Source organism: Camarhynchus parvulus, chromosome 2 (genome assembly GCF_901933205.1).
Source record: "Camarhynchus parvulus chromosome 2, STF_HiC, whole genome shotgun sequence".
Classification (NCBI taxonomy): domain Eukaryota; kingdom Metazoa; phylum Chordata; class Aves; order Passeriformes; family Thraupidae; genus Camarhynchus; species Camarhynchus parvulus.
In genome coordinates, this window is record NC_044572.1 from 146,525,602 (window position 1) to 146,551,401 (window position 25,800).

At 41.8% G+C, this 25,800-nt stretch overlaps 1 protein-coding gene across 1 annotated transcript in view; it reads right to left on the reverse strand.

The window, feature by feature from the left end:
- Positions 1-25,800, reverse strand: part of COL22A1 (collagen type XXII alpha 1 chain) — a 232,260-nt gene that overhangs the window by 118,526 nt on the left and 87,934 nt on the right. The window contains exons 6-12 of the mRNA XM_030943927.1: positions 23,187-23,310; positions 20,499-20,774; positions 19,404-19,484; positions 18,685-18,798; positions 18,187-18,231; positions 14,166-14,219; positions 13,398-13,433 (exon numbers count right to left, since the gene is read on the reverse strand). Of these exons, the coding sequence (XP_030799787.1) occupies positions 13,398-13,433; positions 14,166-14,219; positions 18,187-18,231; positions 18,685-18,798; positions 19,404-19,484; positions 20,499-20,774; positions 23,187-23,310 (730 nt within the window). The remainder of the gene's footprint in view (positions 1-13,397; positions 13,434-14,165; positions 14,220-18,186; positions 18,232-18,684; positions 18,799-19,403; positions 19,485-20,498; positions 20,775-23,186; positions 23,311-25,800) is intronic.

Sequence of the window (25,800 nt, forward strand, 5' to 3'; positions counted from 1 at the left end):
AAAATTTCAAGTATTGTGTAAATATGAAAAAGAAAGAGCAGAGGCAGAGAGCACAGGGCAGTGGAATAACTGCCAGGCAGACACTGATTGCAAATGCTCTGGGATGAAACACACTGGGACAACAGGTAGGCTCTGGCAGCTGGCATTGAGCCCTGGGGAACAAAAGTCCATCACATTCTTTGCACAAAGGCCAAACCTGGTTGTGCCACTGAGAGGGACTAAAATAATCCTGTATTCCCACAGACTGGCTGCACTCCCAGCTTCAACACAACAGGAATGAGGTGGTGACATGTGAACCACATGTAGCTGTTTATGCCATGCAATCCTATTGTCACCCATTTATTTTATGAATATCTGAAATTCAAAGGCTGTCATTTTCTGGAGGAGCACCAGGACCACAATAGGAAGGTAACAAGGACTTGGGAAATGAGAAGCACCAGCAAAAGAAGAAGAGGCTACTGATAAAGAGGAGAACTGACTATGGCTTCTAAGGCATCTTCCCTTAGGCTTCGCCTGTATTTTCTGGAGTAGTTTTACAGTTTAGATGGGGTGGCCTTTTGCTTTTTTGGTCAATAGTTTTGTGGAGAAAAACTTGAATATGCAGGTAGTGGTACTTGTGAGATATTTTGCAGTAACAAGTATGTAATTTGCAGTAATAAACAAGCTTCACTTAGGAAGTTCTTTAAAAATTAAATACTGCAAGCTCTGAGGATGCAGCACTAGAAAAGTCACACTGAAAACCCCATCCTTCATTCCTCAAAAAATTGATAGCAATTCTGCAAGAAAGAAAATTAAGAAGGCTTTCTGAGTCATACTGAAAACAAATAGTTTAACCAGAATTCAGTAAAAAGGATAGAACTTTGAATTAGAATTTTGAATTTCTTTGTATTTGCTTTTAAATGGAAGCACTCAGAGCCCCACAGTGGATACAAAGCAAGGGGTAACCACTGATTCTGTTCTTCCAGGGACTCTCAGAGCAGGGCTCACATGGGCACATGGGTTGTCCAGACTCAATGGACCAAAGGAAATGCTACATCATGAGGAACTCCAAAGTACGGGCAACTCTCAGCTGCTGCAGACAGAATATTGGGGTGATGAAGAATAAAAATATTCCTCTCGGCTTCAGCCAAAAAAACCAAAAATCTGGGTAAGGACAGACAGAGAGGTTCTTTAGGTAGTTTGTGTGCATCATCAGAATTATTCCTTTTCTATATTTGAGGAAGGATGTCTGCCTGGTACACCAGCATCCTGTGGATTTACCAGACCATGCCAGCTCCAGGTTAGTGATCCCTCCATACTCGCCATATGCACATGTACCTTAATTTGTTGTGGGTCATGCAAAAATTCACCTCACTTGGGTTACAGTGAGCCCCACTACCCTACAGTTTATGGAATACCATATGTTTATGGTCAGTGACCAAATTATATCCACATTTACTGTAGTGTAACTCCAGCCAGCAGCCAAGCCCCACTCACTCACAGCTGCTCACTCACTCTCCCACCAGAGGGATTGGGGTGAGAATCAAAAGGGTAAAAGCTGGAAAACTCATGGGTGGAGATAAAGACAGTTTAATAGGGGAAAGCAGAAGCCAAGCACACAACCAAATGAAAACAAGGGGGAAATTCCCTGCTTCCCATGGGCAGGCAGGAGTTCTGCCATCTCCAGGAGAGCAGGGCCCCATAACAGGTAATGGTTACTTGGAAAGACAAACACCATCACTGCAAATGTCCTCCCTTTCTCCTTCCTTCCCTCACTTTGTACACTGAGCTTGATGTCACATGGTCTGGAATATCCCTTTGGTCAGTTTGGGTCACCTGTTCTGGCTGTGTCTCTTCACAAGCTCCCCTGCACCCCAAATGTGGCCGTACAAAAAGCAGAAAAGGCCTTGGCTCTGTGTGGGCCCTGCTCAGCAATAACAAAAGCATCTCTGTATTATCAACACAAACCAAAAACACAGCCCCATACCAGCCACCATGAAGAAAATTAACTCCACCCCAGCCAAAAACCAGTACAACATCCCACGTAGATCCTGCTATGTCTGAGTGGAGATAATGATGAAATTACAGAAAAAATAGCCTTAATTGCTAGATGATTTATTTCATTAGAGTGGGAAAAACTAGTGCACAGAGTTTGCCATATCCAACCCCTTAATAATTTTTTTCTGAAGAGACCTAAAACAGAGAAGGAAGGAATCTGCAGGTATAAGGAGATATGTAGAGACAGAACAATTTAGTATTACCTGATCCTAGAGAGACATCAGAAGCACACAAAGGAAAAATTCCTCAGTGATGTTTTTAAGCAATCCACTCAAATTGAAATGGTTTTCTTTCCTCCATTTGCAGCTCCTCAAGTAGCTGCCAAGTTTACAAATATTTCTTCTAACTGGAGAACAGCTGTGGCCTATAATCACATATTTTATTTGCAACTCTGGGTTGCAGCCTATGTTAATGAAAATAGAGCAAGCTAAACAAAAAAATAAAATGGGGAAAAGTTAGTCCAAAACACATTATTAGATTCTCATTTGCCAGTCAAATTCAAATAAATCACTGGTCTCTTCCTTCAGCATACAGACCAGACAACAGAAGACGGATCATTCGAAGGTCAACTCCATACATTCTATTTATCTTCCAAACTGGTCTACATCTTACTTTTTCATTAGAAAAGTGTCACTTTTCCAATCCTGGTATGAAATTAAAATTTCTAACCCTGTCACAAAATGTCAATGGAAGACCTGCAAAAAATCTGCCAAGCAGAACCCCACTAATCACACACTCAGCACATTGGCAGCTGCACAGACTGGGGGGTCTAGAGCCAAAGTGGGAGAAAAAATATCAAGATTTGAAGAGAAACAAAACAACTGGGCAAGATGAAATGGAAACAGAAGTAAATTGGTTTACTTCTGAAGAAGAACTGTGGAATGGTGGCACTTCACCATTAACACCCCCCTCTCTCCTTTGTTGATTAACTGCACAGCATCCCTGTGAAATGAGAAGGGGGTTACAGCAACTGCAATGTTGCTGTCACCTCACAAGGGTGATCAGTCAGAGGTACAACACAGGAGAGGACAAAGGTCCCAGAGTCTGGGGCAAAGACAGAAACTCACTCCAGATTCCCTGTGACCCAGGTCAGTGCCTTAACCATAAATTTATTATTTCTTCTGGCTCTTTGGTCTGCATCTACCTTGGCAGCTTGATGTTCATGAAGAATAAATGAGGAGATGATGGGTAGCTGTCCTACTCCTGATACATGGTTACACACTGAATTGTTAGCAGTGTTTCATGAGTCACATGAAGTGGGAGGATAGAAGAGATGTTGAGTGGGGTCTTCAGGTTCGAATGTCTTAGAACATGTCCAAGAGACCTCAAGGTCTGGAAGAATGCAATATCTTTCTTTTCAGGGTTTCTCCATTCAAGGGAACCAACCAAGGACATAATAAATATTTTATTGAAATATACTGTAAATTTTGAGGTGGAGTTGTTTTGAGGGTTTTTTCTTAGAGAGGCAGGGTAAAGATCAGGGCTTCATTAAAAGCCAGGGATGATCTGCAGTTCAACTGAGAGGCAGAGCTGCAGTGGATATATGTCACCTAACTCCATTTTCAAAAGCTGCTGACCAGACAGGCAGCACAAATGACTGCCATTCTCCAGTCTCCAGATGCAGGATTGTATTTGCTGAATAACCCTAAAGCCCTGTTAATATCTTGGCAAATTTGACACCAAAGCTGGCCTAATCTTCTGCTTCCATATAAAATAAGACATTCATCTCAACTTGTACTTTGCTGAAGTAAAGAAGAAGGAAGAAATGAAGGAAACCTCTTCTGGGTCTTCATATGATATTCTGATTTAATAAACAGAATGGTAATGTGGACATGATACACAGGGGTCAGTAGAAGTCATAGGTTCTGCAGCACTATCAGGAAATCCAGCCAAGTGCAAACAACTTTTTAAATGATAACTATTTTTGGGTTTTATATTTCAAATGCATGAAATATTTTATTTAATCCATTACATAGAATTCTATTGTCCCCAAAAGGTACTTTCCCAGGAGATATTAATTTTCAAAAGCTCTCTAAACCCTTGAATCTTATCATGAATGTCATGAACACCCCCCCCCCATGAGATCAGAAGGGTCCTTCTGACCCTCCATTTTATGATCATCGTTCTTCTGGAGAGAGCAGATGCCTTATTTTTTCAGAGATTCCAACAGATATCTTTTTCTCATGAAACCTGATACTCCAAATTTTCATTAAAATAGGTAAAGCAACATCTGTGTTGTAGCTAATTTGACACATGGCCACCTATAAGGTTGGTACTGCAGGAGAAAAGATGCACCACAACTCACTCATGTGGCACAGCTCTACAGTCATCAAGGCCAGTGTAGAGTTCAGAATAACACAGAAACATCCTAAAGACTTCAAAGTTGTCACTGGTGCCTGGAATCCTGTCCATCAGCTTCATATTATTTGCTTCACCACCACGACACTGCTTCACTCCCTAAGGAGGTTATTGCTGAGGAACTGGGGTGGTCAGACACCCCTGACAACTCCTGAATTTCTGCTTCATCTCCAACCCAGGCTGAGCCAAGTGGAGAATGTAACTAAAGAAAGCAACTCTGCAGCAGAGAGCACAGGGGAGTACAAGAGGGAGCTCTTCTGTTTGAAACACTCCTGTTCAACAATTGCTGAAATGTGCAAATTAAGAAACAGTCAAGATTTTGCAGAGCTATTTATGATTGAACATAATGAATAGGAGGTAAAATATAATTGGAAACAATCAGTACTATAATCCCACCGCACAAAGGAATAACCTGACAAATATACTGGGCTACACTGAGTTGGATTTGCAGAAGTAGGACTAATAGGTCCCAAAAGTTCCTTTTTTCTTGTTTGCATGGTTGGGGCAAGAGGGTCTTCAATTAAAGACACATTTCCTAGAAACCTTAAAATATGAAAAACATAACTCTGCTCCAGAAACTTCTTTGCCTTGAAGCACAAGCTGATGGTCCTTGCCAGCACCTGACATTACTCAAGACCAGACAAACAGCTTGCCAAGTGCCAGAGGGAAGGGTTCATTGAAACAGAAAAATATTCCAGTCATGTATCGTGGCATTGATAAATTAAAATCCTTTCATCTATGAAAAGTACACAGAAAATGGTTCTGGTCTTGTGGATGATTTGACACATACTGGTTTATACTTTTTCTTGTAAGAATAATCTATAAAATCCATTTGCTCTGCTTCTGGGAAGTTTCTGATGCTTCACATCTCCACATATCCCTCAGCAATTTCAGTAGCTCCAAGAAAAGGTTGTTAGGGCAGAGGAGTAATGTGTCAGAGCACTCCAAACTCTGGTGTTGTTCTGCTCTTACCTATCTTCTGCTGCTGCTATTCCACATTCACTCCTTAGTCTATCTTCTGGTGCCTCCCTGAAATATGTACAAAGCTTTTCCTCAGGATTAACTGCATCATCTAGTCCATGATTCCTCTCCTCCTTGAAGAGTCCCTTCCTTTAAATCTCTCCCTGCTGATTAAATTTGCCAAATCACTGATCATTCTTCTCACTGCTCTTTTAGAGCAATATTTCTCCACACCTCTCTTTAAATGTCACACCCAAACTGAAGACAACCTTTGCCTAAAATCTTATCACCACCTACTTATAACTTGCAGTGATGCACTGCTGTTCACTGCCAAACACACCTGAGGCTGCTCAGTCAAGCCTTTGCCAAAGCTATAAATCTCTTTGATCCAGCCAGACACAGGGATTGGAACTAGATGATCTTTAAAGATGATCTCTTCCAACCCAAACTATTTTTTATGCTATTTCTTTTTGAAGTGGTGCTGCTCGCCAGGTTTTTTACATCTCAGAGGTTATGACAAAGGTCATGATCCTTCTTCCCATTTTACTTGGACACTGAAGTATGGGAAGAGGAAAAGCTCTGGTCAAGATCTTCTTCTGACCAGTGACAAGAACAGAAAAAACCCAGTCTGCAGAGACCCAAACCTACTCCCAATACCAAATGTATCAGATATCCTTGAAATAACCACCACTAAGGGTCCACACACTGCTTCAGCAGGAAAGCAAACTTTTATCATGAAAAATCCCCACATTTTCCTCATCTGGGACCTAGTACTATGAGTACATTTATTACTCAGCAGAGTCTGAGACCCAAAACACCATCTTCCTGCTAATGCCAGAGACAGGAGGCCTTGTGGGCTTTGGGAGACACAAAATCTCAAGGTAGTGCTTAAGAAAAAGGGTGAGAGACCCAGAACAGGAAATTAAAGTTGTCCAGAGTTGCACTTGGGCAAGTCAAGAACAGCATAAAATCCAGTGCTGCCCTGTCTCAGCTGCCCTTACCTGCCCCTCCAGGGAACCCATGACCAAGGCACCTGCCCCTTCTCAGCCAGCACAAAACCAGAAACAGCCCAGCAAGAGCTTTGATCAGTGGAAAGGGGAAACCCCATCTGCTTAACTAGAGAGATTAACCAGCAGGGAGAAGGGCAGGAATGCTTAGGGTACCTTTGATGGACCAGTGATAACAACTTCCTTTGTGTGATTCAGCTCTCTGCAATTCATTTGGCTTAGAGCTGCACTTCACAGGGTGTGCTCCAGACTGCTGGGAAAGCTATTTTGTTTATCACCTAACAGGCAGATAATCCATACCTATCCACTACAATATCACTCTCAGGAGCACCCTCCATTCCAATAAGATTTATCAATTACAGAATCAAGACAATCTGGTTCCCCCCCTCGCCTTCCCAGTTTATTTTCAGAAGAAACATGGAGCTGGCAAATCCCTCTCACATGCTTCCTTTCCTCACTGCAAGTGGATCTTGGCAGAGAAATCCTCTAAAGAAACAAGTGCTGGAGACTTTGCAAACTTCTGGCTGCCAGTAGATGTCATTGCATACCAGCAATGCACCTGCCAGCCAGGGGGCAATGCTGAAAAGAAATACATGTTTTCTAAGTTTATGTAAGGGAAAAAAAGAAAAGGGAACCAAGTTACTAGCACTCTTACACTGCTGAGAATTAAGCTGTCACAATCACAATAAGTATGTGAGCTGACTTTGAGTTGTTTGTTGCAATCTGCAGCTGTTATTCTGGGTCACAGAAACCCACAGAATTTATCTAAAACCCTCTAATTATGGTTAAGAAAAAAAACTCCAGCAAACTATGGTTATTTAGCTCTGCAGAATGTGCTTTAACTACAGTTAAGGGGACACAAAAATACTCAGCATGCAGACCAAAATTGGCCACATACACAATAGGATTCAGAACATACTGAGGAAGGCAGTAACTTTACTAGAACTCATCTTTTAATATGAGGATTCTGAGAAGAAATCACAGATATTAAAAACTCCAGTGAACTGCATGACAGCCTTATGAAGTAGATGAGGTATTATTATACAGATGTTTAAGTGCTGGACTGAGAGGTTAAGTGCTCTTAACCAGCACTCAGTAGCTAAGAATAGTTTCTGAGCCAAAGAACAGTTCCAGCACAAAAAAAAAAGACAACAAACCAAAAAAAAACCAAAAACCCAAAACATATATATAAAAAATCCCTGCAGATTGTGCTTTCACTTTGCCTTACCAGGTCAGTTTTACTCACATTGCCTTTTATTCTACAATAAAATAAGAAGACCTGAGCACTGAGAACATGAGAACTCAACCCTGAGGAGGCAACGTTTCCATAGCCACTGTCTCCAGGGAACATCAGTGACAGGGCATTGGGGTTTTGTTTTGTCTTCAAATTTCAACTCAATATTACCTCTAAACTTGGAGATGTTTTCCCATTTTGTTACTGTCAAGAAGCGCTCACTGAAGGAGCCAGCCTGGATGCTGATGTACCAAGGTTCCTACAGCCTGCTTCTGCCTTATCCTCTCTGGAGAAACCCTTCAGCTCTCCAGTTCTGGGTAAACTGGGTGGCATTTGTGAGTTTGGGGACTTGGTGACGCTACCTGAACACCACAGCACAGCAACCGAAGCAAGGTCTGTAACCTCACTGGAGCATCTTCCCTGTACTGGGCTCACCATTTCAGCAATGAAAAGGACACACATTTCTCTTGAAGTGATAATCAGCTTTATTTGGAAGCTGCAGGAAAAAAGACTATTTCTTGGTTCATGTAGGCTTAGGTCCCACATCATTTAATAGCTCAGACAACACATCCTGCTATTAGAAGTTCAAGCTGGTTGCTTCCCCTCCTTTGTACTGAAGCTGTTTTCAAGCTTTCATCTCTGGCCCTTGGATCTAAATTATCATTGCCAGCCTGAGCCTTACCTGCCAGTGTGAGCTTTACCTGCCAGTAAATCACACACACCATCTTCCTGGTCCCAAAATGCATCCCTTAAAAATACACAGATGAAAGCTCTCTTTCTCCATTGAACCAGCTTGCAGCACTTTTTGCAGGCAGAACTGCACTCATTTTCTTGTGTCCCAGGTTGCTGGATGCTGGCCAGCCCTGATCTAAAGGCACAGTGCTCGTGCTAATTTGGTAAGTCCTGCTGACAGCACAGCACAGGGGTAAAAAAGCAACAGGGCTTTCAGGTCAGGCCTTTGGTATATTCAGCTGCCTGTGGGCAGACAGAGCACAGGGCTGTGTGTGGAGACACTGTATCTAACAGAGCAGATTTCCACAGCTTTTCCAGAAGCCCTAAAAATGGCAATAACTCCAATTTGGAAGAGAAGGGAAGGGGAAGCAAAGCCTCTGTTAGAAGGATCTAACAGGCAAGATATACAGACCTGGAGGAAAAAAGGCTCTTCAGCTTAATTTTGGGGGAACAAAGACTAGCTGCTCTGCTCAAGGTCATTAGAGCCAAGTTCCAAGTCTGGATGTCCCACAGTCTAGCCCAGAGCCTGAACTATCTGCCTGCTTTTTCTTTTCTATGCTTGGCCTTGCAGTCGCTGCATCTCTAATAAGCCAAGACACTTCAGAGGTTTTATTCTCCTTAGAAATGCTATAATAGTCCTTCTGCGTTTTTATCAGAGTCATTAGCATGAAAAAAAATTGCTAGGAGAATACAGACTTTATCTACTAAAGTTGTTTCTCATATTCATTGCTGCCTGTGTGATTATTAGCATGAAGGAAAACAGATGAAGCGCAAAAGGAAAGCCTGGATACTCTTGGAAACTCATTAGTGAGGGAAGTCCCAGTGCAAAACATAATGAAACCTTCATCCACCACCTTTGCAGAAGATGGGTGCCCATGCTTAGAGGTTTTTTTCCTCTGATTAATTGGTTTCCTGTGGAAAAATCATGGTAGTGATCACTTGATCCACTTGTTTCATGATACCTTTTTCATGCTTTCTGCTCTTCTTCAACAGCTGTGAGTATTGTTGGTCTACGCCCTGAACAAACTATGGAAATTTCTGTCCCTTTCTGGGCAACGAAGGTTTTAGGAATATTCAAGAGTTATACAAAAGTCTAAGAATAGCTACCAGCAGTCAAGACAAAGGTGCAGTGAGCTCCTGGCCCATCTGCCTCAGTTCTCCTCATGGGAGACTTCTCAAACCTTCTGTCCTGTCACCAATTACATTTTGCAGAGCTCCACTCACATCCTGAAGAAGAAAATGTCTTTGTTCTCACTAGAGGTTGACAGATGTCTCTCTCTAATTAACTCGTATACACTGTTTCAAATACAAAATTTTAACCTCCAGAACAGTTTGCAAAGAGGTGTTTCAATACCTGGTGGATGAAAGGTTACTTCATTTTGTTCATTTTAAACTTGCTATAAAGGTAGCTTAGTTTGCAGTCCCTTCAGTTTTACAACAGAAGAAAGAGTGAAAAATAATTTCCCACTAATATCTCCATACCACTCAAAGTTTGACAGATTTGTGTCTTACTCCCCCTAAAGTCATCACATTTCCAAGCACCTTCCTGCCTACAGAACCTTTTCACTGCTCTTGGCCTTTGAGATGCTGGAAGGGTGTCTCAGCACCATTGTATAATGCTCAGTCCTTTGCAAGACAAAGGCAGAAGTTTTTGAGAGCCTCCCAGTTAAATTTTGCATGGAGGCATTAGAAGGGCTGGCTCGTGATGTGGATGGCTGTGCCCCAGGAATGCAGACCTCATGCTCTACAGAACCTCCCTTGTCAGACATGAATTCTCTGACTTTGATCGAGTTACTGAAACCCCCTTTTGCTTGAATGGTCCTCAGAAATGCTCTCCAGCTGCTCCTGCTGCCCTCACTCTCTCCTGCCCCTGCTCCTCTTGAATCAATAGGGATTTGAGATGTGAGTTATAACCCTTCCAGAATCAGCCCATCTGGTTTAGCAGATAGCCACTTGAATAACCTCCAGAATAAAGCTAAAGCATTCCTTTTCATGGTGATGAGGTTACAGAATTGGATATTTACCCACATATAATCATCAGTTCAACAACAGAAGCATTTGCAAAAGTGAATGAACACACAGTAAACGGACATAGATTTATGAGCAGAAATATGACAGTCTACATCTAATGTGAAAGGGATTAAGAACTCCAAGGGCTGAAAGATGACAGTCAACAATGGAAATTTAAGATCCAATATAGAGCAGCAATAGGTGAATCCCACCTCTCCAGGAAATCCACTTGAGAGTGGTTTACAAGGGCACCTGTAGATGCATTATGTTTTTTTCTTTTTAATATCTGTGCACAATAACTTGGCTGCATATGCATGCTTCTGTACAAAAAAAAAAAGTATCCTCCATCATTCTGAGCTATTTAAGCCTGGCAGAACATGCCAGGCTGTTGCTTGAACCATGAGTTTCCTGGGTACAAAAGTTACACAAGTCCTCATGTCAACATGAATTAGGTTTTCAGCCACAGCTGCTATTATCTCAGGGTTTGCCACTAATGATGTGCTTGACATGTTATATATGCTAATACAAGCATCCTTTTGGCTTTAACTTGGTGATATAACCAAGGTGATGACCTGGAGAAGCAAGGCCAATACCTCTCCTGTCCTTCTGGTAAAGCACAGGATTTTCCCTCTGACAAATGCCTCAGACCTCACATAAATACCATACAAACAGTACTTGGCAACAGCATGGTCTGACAGGTGTTTGGCACTGGCACAGCTGGAGAGCAAGACTGTAATAAGGGGGTGATTTTAATCTTGTCATCTCGGTCTTTGCAAAGGTGAGACCACTTTGTTCCATCAACATTTAGGATGTGAGCCTCGTCCTTTTAAAGGATCCCACAGCACATGCATGGCAACAACCACACAGACTGCAGCTGTTAGTAAAGTCCAGCATCTCTGATCCAGCTTTCCAGCACTGGCTCATACCCATATAAATCAAGGAAACAAACCTGTCACAGCCAAAGTGAGAAAGAAACGAGATTTCCTGCTTGTGCAGCCATTGCATCGCAACAGGCAAACAAAGGAGACACCTGAATCCTCTCCTTCCGGGTGTTCTCCTCTCTGGGAAGGTTTTAATTCCATAGGTTATTTTACTTTGATGGTAACTGGCATTGCAGGCACTTGCAGCGCTGCTCCTTGTGATTCTGGCCATTTCTTGGGCACTGGAACAGACTGTGCAGGGACATGGTCACAGCACCAAGCCTGTCAGAGCTCAAGAAGCATCTGGATTGTGCTCTTAGTTTAGTTTAAGTAGTCCTAGAAGGAGCAGGGAGTTGAATTAGATGATCCATATGGATTCCTTCCAACCTGACATAGTCTGTGATTTTATGATTCTATATCCTGAGGCTCTCTTTTTAATCCAGCCAACAACATACAGCTGATAAATCTTCGCCCTGCATCAGGAACAGCACTGACACTGAGCCATTGGGTGCACATGGGGCAAAAAAATCCTGGGTCCCATAAACCCTCCCTGAACAGATGAGAACAAGCTGCCTCAACTGGCAGAGGTACCAAATAAACACAACAAGCTGACCATAAACTCAGCATCCTCCAAGCCTACACATTTCTTTGGGCACTCAGTGCTGTTTGGCTACTCCAGCTGAAGAAGCTCTGAACCTACTGTGACATCTCTCTATTTTTCCCCCTCCAGATCTGAAAACCTATTTGTCTATGCATGGAAATAATACAGATGGAATTATATTTTCTGACATTTTTTCTGTAGAGTTCAAAACAGAAGAAAACAAGAACTTGCTTCAACTACAGCACAACTAATACCATAAACATTATGTTTCCCACCACACTGCTGGCTCTCACCACCTGACAAACATGAGCTGGTTTCCAAAGGCTGAATCCTGAGTCTCAAAGGCTAAATAGTGTCTGTCAGTGGGAGGACTGCAGGAAAATGAATGTAGAGATATGGTTTTTATGGCCCCCATGTTTGTAGCCTGGCTCAATAAAACTTCCTGCCATGAGCAACTGGCATTTCGATTGTAATTTCACATGATGAATTACCACTATATACAATCAATATATCATAACCATAGAAAGAGCAAATGAGAAGCTGCATTGGGCATAAATGCCATATTCTCTCTAGTGCAGCATTCTTCCTTCCCAATCACAATCCAATATTGTTTGAAATTCTCTGAGCAATTGAGTAGCCACAGATTCCCTGAAAAACATCCCAATAGATTCTTAATCTTAGTTTCAATATGAACCTTGACTTCCTCCTTAATACGTTCGTCTCCTATCCTGTCAATCTTTTTCGATTGTTCCTTGCAACTTGAAATTTCATTTTGATCTTAAGGAAAACACCCTTAACCAGGTGTGATACAGAGCTACAGACACAAAGAGCTAATTCTCTTCTGAAGTCTAGGCATCAAGACTCTTTTTTTTTTTTTGTGCAGAATGGAAAGTTTGTAGCCAAAATTGCCTTGAAATCACCATCTTTTTAAAATGCAAATTAATCCAGTCCTACTACTTGTTTCCCACTGTTAATCACCAATGAAAGAGTTTTCCAAGGTAGATGACACAGAAATTTTCAGTGGTTATTCCGTATCCCCAGTTTTAACCTCAAAGTCTTATTACTCTGTCCTGCCTAATATCTGAGGTAAAATTAATCCAGCTTTTTTCATTCAGTTTATTAATGAAAAGATCCAATTGGAAGAAAGACTATGACAGACTTCTCATAAGCCAAATTTAATCCTGCTGAAAAATTCAGTAAACTCAAAATTATGCTTTCTTTCTGTTTTTCATCCTTCCGGCCAATTTCTCTTGTGCATTATCCTCCACAAACTCACTGCTGTTTATACAAAGGAAAGATTATGATTTCAATTTGATCAGATTTTCCATGCTCAATGCACAAAGAAACTCAAAGAACACGAAGGGGAGAAAGCAATGAACACTCAAAAGCTTTTCTGCAGAAGGAGGCATAAAGGTTCCGTACAAAGATCCAACTGTGTCACATCTTTTGTATCCTATGCACTCCAAAAGCAACCTCTGAACTACAGCAGGCAACAGCAAGCAACTCATTTGTTGGACCAGTGAAGGATTAGATCTTACCTTTTCTCCTTTCTCTCCTATGCCATAGGCTTTGCCCTAGAAATGAAAGAAAAAAGAGGGGAAAATGTAAATTTGAGAACAAGGGTATCAAACAACACTACAGATACATATTTCATATTTTCCTTGTTATGCATCCAAGATCTATCTCTCTTTATATACAGACATACAAGTCACTTCAAAATTACTATAGGGAAAGCAATTTTCTTTGGGCATAATAATTCAGTGACAAATTAAACTAAAAATTTATCCCAAATTCTCCTACTGCAGCCAGAAAAACATCTTATTTTTTATTCATAGAAGAGCATGATGTTACATTTCCAAATGCAAAGTTGCCAACAACGCTTACTGGAATGAATTTTACATAGGGTTAAAGATTTTTTTGCCTAAAATCTCAGCCTGGCATTTGCATTAATTACAGCTGGGGGAGGCTGTGTCTTGGTCATCTGAATGTAAAAAGTCAAGAGAGATTTGCATCTTCTCTGTGTTCAGTTGCCTCATATTGTCCCCCAGCAGATGTGCAGCTGTGGTAATCAAGTGCATCCAAGTTACATCTTTATTAGAAGGTCAATATTAAGTCAGTTATCAGCTGTACTCAGGGATGAAACCTCCATTTGCCCCTCTCCAAGAGAGGCCAGTGAGTGCCAGGGAGATCAAACTCCTCCTGGGATTGGGCACACAATGCTGTGAACAGGTTCTCACTATGAAGGAGAAAACAACTACTCACATTTTCATCTCCTTTAGCAAAATCATTGGATATTTCTTACTTACTGACTCTCCTTTTTCTCCTCGGAGTCCAGGAAGCCCTGGGATGCCTCTTTCTCCCTTGAAATTGAAAATGTGTTAATATCACATAGGTAATTCACTCCTTTCTTAGACATAGAAGGAAAGTGATACAACAAGGGTTTACTGAAATAATGGACACTTTTGGTTTCACCAGTCTCTACAGCCAAGATTTCAGCTCCTGCCCTAAGGACTGGGTGTACCTAATTGCATGGCTTGAAAACATCCAAGTTTTCAGATTGATTTTCTCTTTTATTTTTCATATGAAAATACTGGTAGAAGCCTTTGGAGTGCACTAGCAAGGCAGAGAGTTTTCTCCTGTGAAGTACTTCAAATGCCCTTATTTTTTATTAAGAGAGGAAATATTTGCAAAGGTGCTTTGCAGAAGACCTCAAGGGTACATGCCAAAAATGTGCAAAAAATAACCTGAAAATATTGTTAAGATTTTAGAGCTTTTGTTTTTTTTGTAATCCAAACCCCTTGTTTTCAGTCTAAGTTTTCACTAAATTTTCAGAATCAGCTAACCTTTCTCTTCCCTCCCACAAGTGTGCAACACACAGAGTCATTATTCCTGCTTGTTCCAATGGGAGAGAGGGAAAGTAACATAGAAAAGAGACTGTTGGGAAGATACAAGTTAGGATGGTTGGAAAAGTTATAACTGGAGAAGGACATACATAGGGAGGAAAAGAGAAAAATGGTCCAGTAAAAACCAAGCAAAACTTTTTCTTCACTTTTCTCCTAAAAAGGACAGGAGTAAAAGGGATTAAGATTCAAAGATGATCCAAAATTTCGTAAATATTTATCGGATACAGAACTTAAAATGGTGCCAAACCCAGCAAGTGCTGAAAAAATCCCCATAAATCATTTTCACACAATGCTCTGCAGTCTCAAAACTAGAGGAAGGAGACCAGATATATCCACTGCTTGGACAGTTTAAGGCTATGTGCTGTGCTTCCACCAGTTCCTTCAGTTCCTGCAGCACTGGGAGCTGCTGGGGAGCAGAGGGCTCTGCCCACACACTCTGCCCAGATTCTCACCCAAAATGTACAAACCAGAAACGTGCTGTGCTGAGCACCCCATCTCTCACTTACAAATGCAATGTGCTTACCTATTTGTGCACTGTGACTTCAGTACAGACTTAAAATCAAGCTGAAAAAGTCTCAGACCTGGAGCAGGACCCTCCAGAACCAGAGCATCAATAAGTCTGATGACTCCTGTTCTCCCCAGATCTCCCCACATGGACCACAGGAGCATTTAATTTTGTGTCTCTATCAAAGTTATCCTGATCTATGCCCCCTCTAAAAAAAAGTGCTTAGCAACACCAGGAACTGAAAACATTTTCCAGGATCATCCTTTCTTTTCCCTAGGTGAAGAAATGCTTTTGAAAGCACAGGAAATATGAAAGTTTCTTTCTTTAACCTTTCTGCTTTGTTTTTTGCTGAAAGAAAGAAAACTCACAGAGCAAGTCCCATATATACAAAGATTATGCTATGGTCAATTAAGAAGGCTGTGGGAAAATTCACAAAATTTTTTATATGACCATCTCTTTTAAGTAACTTTCTATTTTGGAGGAGAAGATACATCCTGCTAGAGCTTGTCTAATACACTGGACTTCACAAACTTCACAATGGTAGGTAAGACTTGTAATTTCTTTGTGGGCAAAAACACATCTCACAGAGCAAGGATTTTATCTACACTTGGATCAATAGCAGTGCTGGAAGAGAGAAGCAGACTGTTGATCATCAGCCCAGTGCCCCAACCAGCCATCCTGGCTGCCTGCAAACAACACAGCCTGCAGAGGGACTGTGGAAGGAAAATAAATCAGACTGGGCTGTCATTAGCATCTAAAATTTATCAATAGGACCCAGCCTCAGACATATTAGCCAGTTCTGCCACAGCTATTTCCTGCCGAGCTATTTCCCAACACAATTCTTTACCATATCTCATTCCAAAACACATCAGCTGTGTCTCCATGCATTACCCTCACTTTGGCAGTGTGGGTCATTGAGGCAGAGGTGTTTATCTCCCAGAAATATTTTCCACTTTTTTTGATAACTGCAAGCTCTCCTGTTTCTCCCAGCCTTTGAAAGCTTAGAGAAGATCAGAATCACATTATCCTCATCTTTCTCTAATAAATACCAGGTGGTAATGTTGGCAAGCTGCAAATAAACAGAGAATTCTTTGCCAAGGGCAGGATTTTAGCCCAGGTAGCTCAGTAATGTTGCAGGGAAAGAGGAGGAAAGCTAAAATTCATTCTTTAACGTGGAGCAAGGACTGTGACAAGCTGGTCCTTGGCAATAGCAATGTAAGAACTGCTGTCAAGATTGGTTGGTATATGTTACTGAATCTCAACATCTTTGCAAGATGGGAGATAAACATACAACTTGTCTTATTTAGCAGAGAGAGAAGCTAAATATTTTTTCTCAAATAATCATACTTATACTAAATTGTTGTCAGATCCTATATTTAAATGGCATCATCCCCAGGTCCTTGAGACTGTGACACAGTCCTGCCTTGTCTGTGTACAAGTCTCAAACCACTACAGCCAGGGAGAAGTCACTCACATCTGCAGGAGCGGGGCAGTCCTTTTGGGGTCTGTTCCAGAAAACCTCTGATGCTGTGCTTGCAGAAACCCCCCTCTGTATCCCAGCAGTGTGTCCTGCACCCCAGTACTGACCCATGTGGCACACTGAGGCACCCTCAGCAGCACACAGGCCTTGGCAAAGCAGGGGAAGACAATGGGATCTTGCTGCAGGGCCCTTTTATCATTATCACCACTGTCTTTTCTGCAACCTTCTCACAACAGTCATGGCTTTGCTGTTCCTTAAAATAGCCCATCACTATTTAAGCTGCCATGGATTAAAATACAAAACTCCTAGATATATATACATGGAGGCATAAGGAACCTTTGTCTGCACAGGCACATTTGAGCAGTAATGAGCCCGTGTTCTTTCATCCCAGCCTCCAAAAGGCATATTCTTATCTCCAAAACTTCTCTCTGCAGACAGCAGACCAAGCTTTGCCAAAAGACAGCACATCTCTGAAGATGTTTGACCCTCCAAAACCCAGAGATTATTCCTTTCATAATAACTGACTTTTGATGGGATGCAACTCAGTTATTCACTGAACAGGTATAAATTCAGTGACTCAGTTTGCAGAAGTGATTCAGATGAAAATAGTTTTGAATATAACTTTTCCCCCAAACATCTTTTCACAGATAGTAAAACTGGGAGCCACCAACACCACCAACTTCCACCTCTCCAGCCATGTTGTGACTCTCTGTTTTCTTCCTGTACAAGTCCTTCCTTTGGGTCTATTGCCTCACAGCTCTCTCTGTAACCAGGCACAGAAGGAAAATGTGTTTATGCTGAATGCACACACGTGTATATCAGAGAGGCCTGCAGAACAGGCAGGGTAATACAAAGGCTGCATTGTGAAACTTGAAGCACACATCACAACCACTCTCCTACCCTTTTATCTAGGAAGAAGAGTACTGAGGGAAGTGGCCTATATTTAACACCATGACTCAGGCAATCTTGCTAAGGATAAAAGATTGAGACTGATCCTTTACCCCCTAGTCTCAAGAAACTTTCTGAAGTGTGACTGGAAGACTGCTACCTCAACTGTGCACGGGTATTACTGCTGAGAAAGGCACAGCATGGCAGCAGCACCTCTGTTTCAGGTGACCTGCCATGGAAGCTGTGCATGACCTAGTGAATAACAGTAACTTGCAAAAATGCCAGTTTAGAAGCTGCAGGAAAGGATTTTGCAATGTATTTACTCTAAGAATGATGTAAAGCAGCAAAAGAGAAGCCTAAATGCAAGCATAAATTAAAAATAAAAGATCACAAAAAACTTCTGCAGTCCCAGACTCATCCAAAACTGTCTGAACTTAATCACATACTAAATTGACTCTAATTTCTCAAAATCTTCAAATCCTCAATTTACTCTGAAATTGTTTAGCTGTTGCTGTTTTTATTAACCAAATGAACTAGAACATATTACTGACCTTTTGACCTTTGGGACCTTCAAAGCCAAGTGGACCCCTCTCCCCCTAAGACAAAAAAGACATGATTAATCAAACTTATCTTCTCATTTTATATTCAATCAAGGGGCCTGATCCTAGGAGGACAGGAGGACAACAAAAAACGTCTTCAGGTTTAAGCAGAGAAGATAATAATAAAGCTGACATGCCCTCAGGAGCAATGACAACAAAGCTGGTTTCTCAGAGGTCCCAGTCAGAGCCAGAGAAACCAAGCACATTGCTTTTAAAAGCCATGAGATTTTTATCTCATGCGGCCACATTTACCTTCATAATCTGTTTTATTTTATTTGAAGAAGGATACACATAACTGAGCTAGATAAGAATAATCACTTTATTTCACTGTTGTTACCAGAACTACCAGCATGACCAGAATCACTGAATTAGGCAAAGAGAAAACGCCAGGGGAAACTTCCTTTACCTCTATAGACATCCCAAATGAAACACACTAATCTCAGCACTCACCTTTTGTCCAGGAGGACAAGAGCAGTTGAAAATCTTGAGATGTCCAACTTGCTCACTGCCAACAGTGGGTCTCACTTCCAGGGGAGGTGCTTCCGTCAGGACCGTGACCTGGCACTGCACCCAGACACCCAAGATCAGGACAAAGCTTTTGATGCTGGAAAGTTTCCCTTTCCACCCACTTTAGACAAATCCCATAGGCACCACTGTGTAACACACAGCCAAATGTGTCCTCATGAGGAATGAAATCCCACAAAAGCCATTCATCAAGCAATAGGGGAAAATGTGGCAAAATGAACAATGAACTTCTTTAACCAAGACTGAGGGAAGAGTGAAAGGAGGGTGGAAGTTTCTAGTGAGAGTTGGGCACAGGAAAATAAACTGCAACTGGCACTGTTTTTAGCTGTTTCCAAATAAAACCAGTGGGAAACATGTTGAATATTTCATGCTGCATTTCTGTTGTTCTATCATCACTTCGGGGTTTTGTTTCCCCTGACAGTTTGACAAGGAAAGAGGAACTTGGAGACTTCAAATTCCTCATACTCATCCCTCTGCTGTCGCCCTCCTCTGGAGCTGCTACACTGCCAATTACACAATTAGGTTTCAATCACCCTTATTAAACAAAAATTATAATCCCACATTGCCACATATTCCCTGGTTTATGTAATAGATTTCAGTGAAGTGTTCATGTGAAAATGAGTAAATGACAAGAAGGAGCTTACTGGTCCAGAGGGAATGTCACAGCAGGTCTCCAGCTCGGCGTGCCGGGAGTCACAGTAAATCACCATCCTCTGAAGATCAAACTGGGAGACAAAGGGAGGCAGCACTCTCAGACACAGTGAATTATTAAAGACCCTGTGTCCTTTTGCTTGGACACAAACAGGGCAGGCAAACACAAACAAAAACCAGATGGTGCAAACTTCAGAGCGGTTCTATGGATCCTGTAGTCAATCTCTATCTCTTCCTATCAATAATAGACCAATACCTCAGCATGCTACAGGAGCTGAGATAATAAGACTTTGAAAATGCCTATTCAAATTCTGGTGCAGGTTTTCATGCTAATCCTCATGTTCTGGCCAAACTTCTGTCTGAGAAGACATATCCTGGCCACGTCTATCCTTCCTAGAATTTCATCTAAACACAAGGTCTATTTTCCTCGTGTTGTGCCTTGCATCTTCTGACCATTTATTCCTGCGTGAGAAATGCTCTGAACACATTTGATATGCACGTTCCATCCATTTTGCACAGCCAAGAAAGATTATACAAGTCTGAAATACCAAACTATCACACATAAATTATGCCAGGGTAACACTGCTGCTGGACAATCAGCCTGTGTGTCTTGACTTTGGCTCATTTGCACTAAGGGTCATTTAATATCTGAGGAATGGAGAATATATCACAACTCTTTTGAGTTAACAAGTTTTTTTTTTTCCCTGCATCTCTTTTTATCACCTGTGGAGACATTCATAATGCCAAGATTAGATGAAGACTTTTTGTGTAGGTCAGTACCCAGTTTGATGATATTTGTGTACAATTTTGTCTTTGCTTCTAACTGTAGCACATTCTGTGACCAGACAGAAATATGAAATAAATTTCTCATTTTTAATCTCTATTTTGGAGATACAGTATCACATAAAAATACAGCAATTCCTGGCACCTCATAAGGTGCCAATCTGTCTTAGCTATGTAACACTGGTAACATTTCAGCAATGCTGCCTCAGGAAAAGGGTCAATTACAACATAACCCCCCTCATTCACAGGCTGCAAACCCAAAGCTGAACCTTTACCCAGCTCTAACCAGCAAGCGCAGTACTTACATCAATGGGGACGCTGTCATACAAGCGTTTGCCAATCACAGTCTTTCCTTGAATGTCAATGTTCTCCCTGTCCTCAATGGGCAGCACCTGCACCAGCTTGCAGTCTATGTACAGCGAGACAGCCTTGGCCTGGATGCTGAGGGCGATTTTGTGCCAGCCGCGGTCGAACAGGTCGCTGACGCGCGCGTTCCGGAACACCACCCTGACAGCATCCCTGGTGAGCCCCACGGCGTTGTACTCCAGAGCCTTGTTCTCCCCATCCAGCCTGATTGACACCTGCAAGCAAACAGGGGGAGTCTGCTGAACAACAAAGCCTTCTCCTTCCTCCTGACTGCTTTCCATCATCACCCGCACCCCCAAGCCAGGGATGGCACAGGCTGCGGTGAGAAAGTGCAGAGCAGAGGATGGAATTTTGTGGGGGATATGGAAAGGGAGCCTACACTTGTGCTGGTAAATAAGATGGGGCTCCACAGGCTTCAGGGCAGACCCACAACTATAGGAATGTACCCTCTGTTGATGAAGTAACAAAACTATCTTTTGTCCCCCTATAAGCTTGGAAGTTTCTCTCCTCGATTAAGTGAAAAGGCATCTCATAAGACCTAGGAGACTTCACCTCAAACTTAAGGATAGCTAATTGCACAAGAGCCAAAAAGTCCCACCTGGGCAATTTACTAGAAAAAGAAGAGAACAAAGAAACTAATCACTTTTGTGAGATGTTTTACCAGGGGCAGGAGGGCCTCTTGCATCTAAATAGTTTTTTCTCTATAAAGAGTTTGTTATTTTGCCTTTTATTAAAATCTTTTTGTTCCCAACACTGCCACAAAAGCTGTCCTGCTGATTTTATGCCTTCTAAAGTAGCTGAGCTATCTTGGGTGTGAAATAGATCTCCAAGAGCTTATGAGACCTGGCTCAAAGAGACTCCTATTTCACAGGACCAGCTAAAGCCTCCTCCTGTGAGTATAACCCTTGGCATGGTTTCAGCCCAGGCCACCTTGCTGCCATGGCTGGGTGGTGGTGCAGGTCATGGGCACCTCCCCAAAGGCATCTCCCCAAAGCTGAACCTGGTTTGGATCCCTCTACCCCATGTTCTCCTCCACTGCTTCCCAGCAGGCTCTTTACTCCCATCACATGTCCTCAGTTGTCCCAGGGGATATGGAAAAATACCTCATATGAAACCAGTCTGCTGAGCTATGGCACTGCTCACACTTTATTTCAGGTGCTCTGAACAGAAAACTACATCCCATCCTCTGTACTGAAAGCTATAGGTTTTTGAAGACATGCAACTTTGAGTTAATTTACAAATTGGTGTCTTCTTTTACCAAAGCCAGTCAGCAGCAGGGAAATGGAGCAGGGAAATGGAGCAGGCAGAGCCAGGAATGGTGCGTGCACAAGTTGCAGAGCCACCTTGGCACTGAGCTGTGAGTGATGTGAGCAGCCCAGGGCAGGCTGACTCCACATCTGACCCAACTTCTCGATGCAGCTGAGCACTGTGCTGGCTGGGAATGCCAGTCTGGATCAGTGTTGGCTCAGGAGCGTCTGCATCTGTGAGCTGTGCAGGTCTGCAAGGCAGCAGCCAAACCATGACCAACTCCACATGAAATGAGGCTCATGGGGCTCTAAGGCACTTCTGGCACCATAATTTAAGGCACTTTTGAAATTATTACTGGAAATATTGAGTGTTTTTCTCTCTTCACACCTAAGCAGTTCAAGTTTTTAACTTCCTGCAAGAAATACCAAGTGATAATTCTCACTCTGCAGCACCTAGGAATGTATGTGGCACAGTAAATCACATTTCATTTAATGAACCTTCAGCTGATAATAACTTTCATATACACTTTTTACCACTGTCTCATGCCCGGTTATCTAATTCTTCAAACTGCACCTATTCTTCACTGATAGTTCCCAAAATCCTTTTAAACACCAGTCCCAAAGCAGCAATACTGAATTATAGAGCTATGTGAGCCCATGCTGACAGCCCACTTTAGAGTCCTGGGTAATGCCATCACCACTCTATTGGGTGCTGAGCAGAAAAATGTACAGCCCATCCAAATCACTCCCCCCTCAAGCACCCTCAAAAACCTGAACTCTACCAAGCTGCTAAAAGCTTGTTGTGTAAGGACAGACAGCCCTTTAGTGCACACTTACAGTATTTTTTTTTCTGACAACCTGAGAGTACTTGAAAGAAAATTATTTGACCAAATTGTGCAACAGCCAGGACTCAGGGTTTTGGAGCTTTAACAGATGTCACACCCACACCCAGAGCAGGAACCCATAATGCATTTACAAGTCACCTAGAAGGCTGTGCAAAACCTCACATAACTCACTGTTCTGTAGTACATCCCTGTAACAACCTTTTTCCAAAAAGGCAGAATATTTTCCCTAAGCAGAACGATCTGAACAAAACAATTGAAAACTCAACAATAGTTTCAAGAGCAAGGATGGTATTTTTTTGTCCGCCTTTCCAACTAACACATTTATCTGCATCCTAATAACAACCAAGGTAGATACAAACATTTATTTGGGGTTTGAATTAAAGGTAAAATATTTGCAGAAAAATCCACTGAAAAAGTAACAGGATTTTTACCAGCTCACAAGAAAAAGGAGTGGGAGGTTAAGGCAAGAAAACTGGCTCATGGCCAAAAAAAAAAAAAAAAAGCTGTTCCTGCTGGCTGTAAAAGAGCCTCTTACCTGTGGTATGCCATACTTGTCAATAATCTGCCAGATATACCAGTCCTCCTTCCTGGAAGCCTTCCGGAATTTGAAGGTAGTTACAAAGGCATATTCATCAGGCAGGCCTTGTGGAAATACATCCCTTCATGGGGAGGGGAAAGAGAGCAATGTATCAGGCTTAGCAGTGAAGAGCAGAACTTCTAAAACTCTCTCCATGTCCCAGCAATGCTTTCTAAAAGTATCATTATAGTTCCTAAAAAATCTGCTTTATTTGGAAGCGTGGAGAGAGATGAACATGAGCTTGTGCCCTCCAGGTTCTGTCTCAATGGAGCCCTTTCATCCTCCCAATAGTGAAGCTCTCAAATTGGCTAAAATATAATGGAAATCTGCAGTTGAGTATCCATCATGTTAAAAAGGTTGTTTATCACTTCATGCTTCTGTTCATGAAACCTGTTAATAATTCTGTTCTGTTCCAGATGCGCTGGAGACCTGTGACTTCAGAGAATGGCCAGGAACACCCAAAACCCTCTAAATGTACCAAATTATAGCAACAAATGTTATAATGTCTGCCCAAAACAGGCACTACAGCTCATATCTTTGTTCCTTAGCTGGCAGCCCTGGATAGCAGAAGTTTCTCAAATCAAACATTGCAAACATATCAGGCAGAGATTTACTCAGTGTGACACCACAACCCCTGCACGTAAGCAAACACATCAAGTAAGCAAAAATCCAATACTCTTTTCTTCTACTCCATCATAAAACCTGTCATAACATGGGGATGCAGGGTGGGACAGAAGGGGTAACTAATCCAGTATCATTAATTTTTTTCCTTACTAGCCATTACTGGATGCCTAAGAACAAGAATGAGCACAAAAAACATCTCTCTTGTACCTCTGGATCTTTACAATATAAGGTGTATAATTCAGGTGTATAATTCAGAGACAAATGCAATTTCTATATCAATAGCTTTTTATGGATTTATCTCATATAAACTTCTGCATCCTTCCCTTGAACTCAGGTAAACTTACAACATTCACAACATCCCTTTGGCAAGGAATCGCCCACTGCTGCCCATTGCATAATGAGCCTCCTCCTCTTTGCTTAGGACCTAACTCAGTTCTTATCAGGGAAAAGACAATGAAACCTATTCTTTTTCTATCTTTTATGCCATCCATGATTTTTCAAACTTTGCTTGTAATGCCTCTAAGCCATCTCTTTTCCCACCTGAAGAGTCAGAGTTAACATTGTTCTTCATGCCCAAGCCAGCCTGCTCCTATGATCATTCCCAAATAAACCCTTCATAAATATCAGGACATCTGAGCAGTCAGGCATAAGCACTCAATACAAAACAAAACATAATGGCAGCAATTAATTAAGAACAAACTATGGAACGTGGTCCTAATGAATAGTTAACATAATCCATCACTATGCAAAAACTGGCATAGTCCAAGGCACATAAAACTAGAAGCCTTTAATTGTATTAAAAGCAAAAAGTCCTCTAAATTTCCAGAATACTGTTTTGCAGTTGCAGCAAATGTTGAGATCCAGTCTTTCCTAATGCCAAAATACTCCATCATATTTTATTCTGTGCTTTGAATCTCCCATCTTTTCAGCCAAGTTATAAATTCAGAACACTCTGGTTTCATCCACTAATGTGGCTTTTGCTGTATAAAGTGCCCCTGCAGGATATGCACCAGTATAAGCTGGTTTTCCCTCTGGGGAGACAAGAGACTCTCTGAATTCTTTCAGCACAAAAGAAAACTGAACCAGGCTCCCACTAGCTCCCTTAAGAAATCCTTCATTTGGGAGAGCAGACAAGGCTGTCTCACTTCTTGGTACTAGTTTTTAACCAGGGAGCTCCCACTTGCCTGGAAGTTAGCAAATCTATAAGAAGGGCCAGAAGGAGCAGAATATTTTTCACCTGAAGTGAACAGAAGTAGGATCTGAAAGGAGGGTTGCCTTAAACTAGATATTAGGAAAAAATTCTTTACCGTAAAGGTGATCAAGCACTGGAACAGTCTACTCAGGGAAGTGGTGGATTTGCCATCCCTGGAAATGTTCATAGAAAAGTGTGGATGTGGCATTTGGGGACATGGTTTAGTGGTGAACATGGAAGTATTGCATAACAATTGGACTCAGTGATCTTACAGGGCTTTTCCAGACTTTTCAATTTTATGTTTCTGGACAGCTCTGAGCTGGGAACATGAATATCATTATGCAAGCTTAACTTCAAAAAGGGTTTTCAGATGTTTAATACTCAGAGAAATAACTGAGAGTTAGGTACCTAAACATCCCAGTGAGTCTGGCCACACCTCATCACACAAGGCTGACAAACAGCCCATCAGGTAGATTTAAACTGACAGAAAGCCATAATGACCCATTACCTGCCATCCTCAACTGATTTTTAAAGCTGCTGAGGAACCAGCTGCAAGTTCCCAACAGAGAAAGGTTTCATGCCAAAAGCAAATCTGAAGACACTCTCATTGCTTTGAAAATGTGATAAAAGCTGTTTCTGAAGTCATTGGTCCCTGTATCTTTTACAGAACTGCATTGCTACATAAATAACAAAAATCTTTGTTTAGCAGTTTTAACTTATTTCCTCACTTAAAAATTATCTGCATCTAGAAGTTCA